The sequence below is a fragment of the Trichomycterus rosablanca genome, chromosome 1, assembly GCF_030014385.1.
Source record: "Trichomycterus rosablanca isolate fTriRos1 chromosome 1, fTriRos1.hap1, whole genome shotgun sequence".
Taxonomy (NCBI): domain Eukaryota; kingdom Metazoa; phylum Chordata; class Actinopteri; order Siluriformes; family Trichomycteridae; genus Trichomycterus; species Trichomycterus rosablanca.
In genome coordinates, this window is record NC_085988.1 from 2,772,494 (window position 1) to 2,781,164 (window position 8,671).

The window sequence follows — 8,671 nt, forward strand, 5'->3', positions numbered from 1 at the left end:
TTATTTGAGCACAGTAACAGAAGACATGTTTGGTGCAAACCAAACACAGCATTTGAGCACAAGAACCTCATACCAACTGTGAAGCATGGAGGTGGAAATGTCTTGGTTTGGGGCAGCTATGCTGCAGCAGGTCATGGCAAGCTCTCCATCATAGGATCCACTATGAATTATTCACTGTATTAGAGGGTGCTTGGGGAAAATGTGAGACAATCTGTCCAAAAACTGAAGCTGAAGTGAAGGTGGACCATGCACCATGACTGTGACCCAAGACATTTCAGTAGATCCACCAAGGAATAGTTTAGAAAAAAGAAATGGAGAGTTCTAGAATGACTAAGTCAAGTCAAAGCCTGGATCTTTTCCCAGTCAATGTCAGAGACTGCAAGAACGTTGTAGGAAACGTATAATTAAGGTTTTTCAGCCAAAGGTGGAAATATTGCTTGCCAGCTATTGGGGCATAGGGTGTCCTAACTTTTTTCACACAATAAAATAATATTTTTGTTAAATACATTTTAGCATGTATGTTTAAAAGTTATATTTGTAATATAAGCTTCATCTCTCAGTACTATTGTCATGGTAGTACTATTTTCTCAGTATTTTCATGGTATGATGTGGAAAAAAGAAAAGAATTTGAATAGGGTATAATGTTTTTTATAGGCACTGTAAATTAAGTCCATATTATTACGATATTAACAAAGCACACATTTCCTTTCTGTCAGGTATCCTGAAGGACATGAAAAACTGGAGCAATGAAGAAGTAAATGCACTCAGAAATCGGGACTGGACAGCTGTTAAATACTATGTCAAAAACAGAATGACCACACTTAAAAGAAAGCACTGTTTCTACAGTACTGTGTAAAAGACTTTTTTTCTTTGTTTTTTTTTGTTCTGCTTATTTTTAATTACATTTTAGTGGTCACTTCACTAATTGTAGTTCTACAATTACAGGCTGTAGTCCATCTGTTTCTTTGTTAGTCCCTTTTACTCTGTTCTCTAATGGTCAGGATCACCACAAGACCAAAGTCAAAGTGAAATTTATTTCTATAGCGCTTTTTACAATGGAGCATTGTCTCAAAGCAGCTTTACAATTTCCTATTACAATTACCAGGACAGAGCAGGTACTATTTAGGTGGTGGATCATTCTCAGCACTGCAGTGACACTGACATGGTGGTGGTGTGTTAGTGTGTGTAGTGCTGCTGGTGGCACAGTGGCTCGGTGGGTAGCACTGTCGCCTCACAGCAAGAAGGTCCTGGGTTCGATCCCCAGGTGGGGAGGTCCCGGGTACGATCCCCAGGTGGGGAGGTCCCGGGTCCTTTCTGTGTGGAGTTTGCATGTTCTCCCCGTGTCTGTGTGGGTTTGCTCCGGTTTCCTCCTACAGTCAAAAGATGTGCAAGTGAGGTGAACTGGAGATACTAAATTGTCCACGACTGTGTTTGTTATAATTTTGTGAACTGATGAATCTTGTGTAATGAGTAACTACCGTTCCTGTCATGAATGTAACCAACGTGTAAAACATGATGTTACAATCCTAATAAACAAAGCAATGACACTGAGGTGTTTAAAAACTCCAGCAGCGCTGCTGTGTCTGATCCCATCATACCAGCACAACACACACTAACACACCACCATCAGTGTCACCACAGTGCTGAGAATCAGCCACCACCTAAATAATACCTGCTCTGTGGGGGTCCTGACCGTTACAGAACAGAGTAAAGGGAACTAAGAAAGAGAGAAACAGATGGACAACAGTCTAATAGTGGAACTACAAAATGCAGTGACCAATAAAACAAGTAATAAATACAGAGAATATTAAATGTTTTATAAATTAGCACATATGTTGATGTTTTGTTTGCACTTTTATGTCGTGTTTAGATATGTTTCTGTTTTATAAATTTATGTGTAGCAGGATAGAGTTTTGTGTTGATTTTATCTAAATTGCTCTCCATCTGAGGCTGATTTGTAGGTACCTTTAAATTGCTGGGGGGTCCTTTCCCATGCTATAAGTATGGGTATTGGTTGACTACCTGTGGTACACTTCCTGCTGCTTCCTCTTCCGGGGCACCTGACGTCAGTGCCGGCATGGACGAATTTGGCTTCGTGTCTCCCGGTGATTCGCTTCTTAACGATTAAAAGCCATGTGGGCTCGTGTTTGTAGTACCGGTGCTATGTTGCAGGTTCTCTCTGCGTTTCTGTTGGCGTGTTTCGCCTTCAGTCGAGTGAAAATAGCGGCTACATTACACTACTGTGACTACGATAGCTGTCGTACCCGCTGGTCTGTACTCTGACCTTCACTGTGCTGAAAACTGCATTGCTGTATCCTGGTAGGTATACGATCTGTTTTAAATTGGTCATCGTGTAAGTCGATCATTTTAAGTGTTGTGTATTTTATAGGTCTTTTAGCCTGGATCATGCTGGCTCGGTTCCAGTTTCCTGCGTGCTGCTGTTTTGCCTTCATTGGTGTTCTGCTGGAACTACTGTTTTGCCTGAGCGACTGTTTTGTCTGGATTACTGTTTTTCCTAAACTATTGTTTGGTCGGACTTTGTCATTTTTGTCTACATTACTGTTTTGTCTGAGTCGTATTTTGAGTTATTGTTTTGTATAAATACATTCTGTTTATGTAATTGTTTTTATTTATTTTGATTTATGGTTTATTGTATTGGAGAATTATTTGGGGTTTTTTTTCTTTTCCTTTGGCTGGACAGGAGCTGTGAGCCAAAGCAGGAGGCAGATGGACTTTGGTGGTGGAACCCTTTTCACTTGCCCTGCAGTCTAGAGCACGTTGGGTGTTATTGAGGTGTGCGGCATGGTCACGTGTGGTGTGTAGTGTAGGAGATTCCTTTACTTCCATATTAGCCCTGTTCCTTCTGCCCTGGTTGTCTTTATAAATTATAAATTGACCCATAGAGTATTAAATGTGATGTGGCTAATCATTTTATACTAATTGTGTCTGTGTCTCAGAACGTGGCTTGTCCCATGTGGAAACTTTTGTAAACAATTGTTAATAAAATTAACTAAGTATTGGAAGTACGTCTCTGGTCTCTAAGTGTGTTCGAACCTGGGTGTCTTTCTTTCTAAGCCTTAAGTGCCCGTTATATAAATATTTCCTAGGAGTAAAATTCCCCTAGGTGGCGTTGTCGAGCAACTTTCATCTAAACAAACAAACCAAACGTCCACCGCTCCGTCACATATGCATACTACAATGTTGATAGTCTAAACGCTAAGCAGCTTTGTTAACAGCAGTCAATATGTCTGTTACTCTCAAGTCATGATGAATGGTGATGTCTTTTACATGTTTATAAAAGGCACTATATTAAAAACTCTGTTTTAAATCATAAGTATTTAGGTTTTTGTTTTTGATAATACAGTAGTAAAGCAGTAGTGAAAAAGAACAAGCTGTGTCTTAATCATACTCTCTTAATTGTTGTCTATGTGGTCCTGAGTTTCCTTATGTCCCAAATGTTAGTAGTAACTGACTTTAAAGTGTGTGTGCTTTTGTCCTAAAAATTCACATAAACCAGAAACTAAGTCCTAAAATTTAACATGAACTTGAAAATATAAACTTTTTGAAAAAAGAAAAAAATTGAAAAAATCAACAGAGAGAGACATGTGAGGTAAATAAATCCAAAAAATAGTATTATTTTGTTTCCAGGACCCCATTTTTCACATAAACGCGTATGTATGTGTGTGTGTGACTTTCAATATTACAGTACCAAGAAATATTTGCCCCCGGTGATTTCCTGTGTTTGCATGTTTGTCACACAGAACCGTGTTGGTATCTTAGAAGTTCCTCCGACCACACCCCCCCCCCCCCCCCCTCTCCCCCCAGTGTTTCTAAATGACCTTAAATAAACAGAACCAACATTTGAATGTTAATGTCATGTTTCCATGTTCCCACTTTGGTTCCATTCATGACAGGACAGGTAGTTACTGGTTACCCATGATTCATCAGTTCAAGTTTAATATCAAACACAGCCACTGACGATTTTGTATCTGCACTTTCTGATGCTGCCACATTTAGGGGTCACTACAGTAGATCAGTTGCTCTTGGCTGCTCGGTCTGTTGGTCCTGGATTCTGTCAAGGTTCTTTGAGATGGCGTCTATTGGGCAGTTGTAGCCTAGCGGTTAAGATACTGGACTAGTAATCAAAAGGTTGCTGGTTCGGCCCCACTCCTGCCAGGTTGCTGCTGTTGGGCCTTAATCCCTAAATTGTTTACTATCACAATGCTGTAAGTTGCTTTGGATAAATGCTGACGATGTAAATGTATTATAAAAAGTGCTATACAAATATGACGTGACTTGTACTCATGGAGTTACGTAAACCTTGCTGTCTGAGGGACAAATATCTGCGCGTCTTTAGTGCCGATCCCAAGCCTGGATCAGTATGAGGGTTACATATTGAAATGCATCTTGCATAAAAACTGAGAAATGGAACATGTGAACAAATGAGCCGCTGTGGTGACTCCTAAACACAGGAGCAACCAAAAGGAATCATCAGAAATGTACTTTTTGTGGTCTGTCAGTAAACCAGACACTCGACGTTTTAAGGTATTTTTATTGATAATAAAATACATTGTACTGATTTGTACATTTAAACTCCAACGCACATCTAGACTCCAACTAAAACAAGTATATGAAGTATATAAAGGAATAACATGGTAAATAAAATCCCGTTATTCTGATAGAAGATTAAAACGCTACCCAGCCATTATTTTATCATTTTAAGCAGATTTCATTCTGAAACAAACTACAAACGAGACAAAACAAATCTGATCACAATATTATAATTCACAATACATGAAATCAAATGTGTTAATAAAGCGAGTATGTTCTGTTGAATCTAATTGTGAAAAATAAAATGATGTGTTGCTGATACAATTCCTCTGATTATATATTCAACCTGTAAGAGGTTCCTACAAAAGCAAATCTAACTCATCACACTTATTACTCTAACCCGGCCTCCCTCAGTACCATCAGTACATTACTCTAACTCAGCCTCTCTCAGTACCATCAGTACATTACTCTAAACATCAGTATCATCAGTACATTACTCTAACCATCAGTACCATCAGTACATTACTCTAACCATCAGTACCATCAGTACATTACTCTAACCATCAGTACCATCAGTACATTACTCTAACCATCAGTACCATCAGTACATTACTCTAACCCGGCCTCCCTCAGTACCATCAGTACATTACTCCAACCCCACCTCTCTCAGTACCATCAGTACATTACTCTAACCCCGCCTCCCTCAATATCATCAGCGCTTCCTCTTCAAGCTCTTTCAGTCCACTCTTCAGGACCTTATATGTACTATAAAAAGAAAATCCTGCTGCTACAGCATTTACTGCACCAGGTTTCAAATTGCGCAGATACTTCTCAGATGAATCTTCAGTTAATCTTGTGAATGATTTTGACACCAGTGCCTCTACAAGTGAAGATTTTATCAAAGATGTTAAATGTGGCTTGTTGACTCGTTTTGAGAGACTTTCAATTGATTCATCATCAAGGCCAAACGAGAAGTAGCAACTTGTAAAGAAAGTCAATAGAATGCCAGCATCACATACTTTTGATAGATCAGGTACTAGAGCTGCTGCAACTCCACCAGAGGAAGCGGCTGCAACCCAGGCTGCTATCTTAAACTTTTTGACTTTCCTCTTCAGTATATCCTCAGAAGTGACCGGTACTGACTTCATTAGAGCGTATCGTTTATGCTCTGGAAGCTCTAACATCAGTGTGCCCTCAAGCTCCTCAAAATCAAATGCAGAAACATCATAGGAGGAAATGAGAAAAACTTTAGGATTTTTAAAGTCCTTCAAATGTGCCAGGCAGTCGTTCCTAATTTTTGCCAGAGTTTCTTCTCTGTTGAAGCCTTGTTTCTTCTCTTCTTGTGCGACGTCAACGTCTATCTTTGATCTGACAAAGTAAAACAGCTTTTTCTTCTTTTTGATCTTTTTGGCCAGCAGGACGTCGTTCTCTCCAATTCTCCCTGAGGAGATGATGATGAAGAAATCAAACCTGGCAAACTGCATCTTCTTAAGATATTTTTTAACATTAATCTTTGTGGTTCCAACTCCTGGAAGGTCCCAGAAAGTCACATTAGGCATTGTTGGGTGTTGGTAAGGGGTTGGTTCAGTGGTGGTTTCAGTAACTCCAGTTGCAGCTGCACCTTCATCATCATCACTCAGTCCTCTGATTGCATTAATGAAAGTCGACTTTCCTGCTCCTGATTCTCCAGTTACAGCAACGTCCAGTGAGATATTATTCAACTGGTCCTGTTTCTCTTGTGCTTTTTCATATCCTCTTTCCAAAGTGGACTCTCCTGAAGCCTCTAATATTGCAGTTATGTCAGAATCTTGACTCATTGTTACAGTATGAACTGATCCGGTTCTGATGTTTGTGTTACAGTTATTGTAGCTCAGCTCCAGTTTCTTGGTGTGTTTAATGAAAAAGCAGTTTTTACTTATTCACTCCTGTAAGAAGGAAAATAAAGATGAATTAAATGATTACATGTTAAATACATTTGAATGTTTATTGGAATTTATTGTCAAACAAAAAAAATGCGACATAAGAATAAAATAAAAATTGGACAAAATTGTATTCAAGCTCTTTTGAAGGTTGTTATGATTGCCGCTCCACTCCGGTCTACTTTCTTTTTTCCCTTTTTATTCAACGATATCAGTGCTATTTTGCTATTTTCATCCTTACTTGTGAAATGTGGAGGAACTATTTCAGTTACCGACCTACCGCTGTTGGTGCTTCTGGCTGCCTGCGAGCCCGCTCCAACTGGTTTGCTCCCCATTCAGCTGTGCTTGCTTGTCCTGTGTACTGTAATTTTTGGATTATTTGGGTTCACGATTGCTACTTGTGGCCCCTCGCGTGGCGTGGATAATGCCAATTCCCCTTGTCTACGCTATACTTCTGCTGATCTACATGACCTGAGAACTTTTTATCATCTTGACTCGGCGACTTACAACCTCTGTCATAAAGCTGGCATCTCTCGTAGTTTGTGGTATGTTCATCGTGGTCGCAGGAGTCGGCGTTATGCTCACCATTCTTCTCAACCCATCCTCACCCATCAAACATCAGCCACAGCAATCCCATCTGGACTACTGATCGTCGTCCCAGGAAGCGTTCGTCCTGGCATCCTCGTGGCGCTGATCCTGGCGTACTACGTGCGATACCTCATCCTAACGTCCCACCTGCTCTGACTCGGTCTTCTCATAATTGCTTGCTCACTATGGCACTATCGTCGTTCACTCACTGACAAGGCTGCTCTACTCAGTGATTGTATTACTCATAAAAACATTGACCTTCTCTTTCTGACTGAAACCTGGCAACAGCCTAATGACTATATCCATCTGAACACAGCTGCACCGGTGGGATTTAAACCTCTTTCGTCCCCTAGGGCCTCTGGGAGAGACGGCGGCTTGGATGTGCTCTTCTCCCAGGCTATTAATCTCTGTATCTGTAACTCCCCAAAGGTTTCTTCTTTTGAATACATGGTGGTTAAGATTCTGAGCCCTAGTCCTACTTTTTTCATACTCATTTACCGTCCACCTAAAAATCCCTTTACTGATTTTTTGTCGGATTTGTCTGAAGTTCTGACATCTGTGTGTGGTCTAACTTTGTCTGTTGTTTTACTGGGTGACTTTAATATTCACCTAGACTCCAATACCCCAAACTCTGCTGAATTTCTGTCATTAATTCACTGCTTTGATTTACAACAACATGTAACTTTTCCTACCCATAAACATCACAACCTGGACCTCATCTGTTCCACCACTAATACTATCAGTAATCTTAAAGGACACAACATTGGTGTTTTGGATCATTTGTTTATAACTTTGAGTCTCTCAGTGCCTGCTCTCGCTTGTTCACCTAAGACTGTAATCACCTACCGGAATCTCTCCTCTGTTAACCCATTGTCCTTCTCTGCTACCCTACTGACCTCTAACTTCATCTCTGTCACGTCTCAGCACTCTGTTAATCAGGCTGTGAAAATATATAATCAGTCTCTCACGAACACTTTTGAGGTCCTTGCTCCTGTTAAAACTAGGGTTGTCCCCTCCTCTCATTCCTCTCCCTGGTATACCGCTGAGCTTCAAACCTTGTTCTTCGAACCCTTCTCAAACTCTGCTGTTCTACTCTATCTGTTCCCATCTCCCACATTGTCAATCTTTCGCTTAGCTCTGGATTGGTTCCTGGTGACGTAAAACTTGCTGCTGTCACCCCTGTCATCAAGAAACCTGGATTAGACCAGTCCACACTCAGCAGTTTTAGGCCCATTTCCAACCTTCCATTCCTCACTAAAATTCTAGAATGTATCTAGTTGTAGCCTCCCAGCTGCTTGACTACCTGGATGCAAATATCCAAATTCAAAGATCCAAATTAATCATAACATTCTATTGCCATGTCTGTCTGAGATTGGTCTCATGGACAACAGCTCTCTCCTGATTTAAGTCGTATCTCACCGGCAGGTGTCAATTTGTTCGTATTGGTCACCAATCATCAGCTACCGTTCCTTTTCTACAAGGTGTACCCCAGGGATCAGTCCTTGGACCCCTCCTCTTCACCATCTACATGCTCCCTCTTGGCCCCATTGTACGCCAGTATGGTCTGAGCTTCCATTGCTATGCTGACGATACTCAGCCATATATTAGCTTCA

General features: G+C 40.6%; 1 protein-coding gene across 1 annotated transcript; it reads right to left on the reverse strand.

Annotated features, from left to right (window-relative positions):
* Window positions 1–5,234: 5,234 nt before the first annotated feature.
* Window positions 5,235–6,411, reverse strand: LOC134317244 (interferon-gamma-inducible GTPase 10-like). Its single transcript, XM_062998037.1, has one exon. The coding sequence runs from the start codon at window positions 6,366–6,368 to the stop codon at window positions 5,235–5,237; it is 1,134 nt and encodes a 377-aa protein (XP_062854107.1). The 5' UTR covers window positions 6,369–6,411.
* Between the last annotated feature and the right edge of the window lie 2,260 nt (window positions 6,412–8,671).

Coding starts and splice junctions, on each gene's coding strand:
- LOC134317244 (XM_062998037.1), bottom strand. CDS start 6,368: ATGAGTCAAGATTCTGACATAACTGCAATATTAGAGGCTTCAGGAGAG.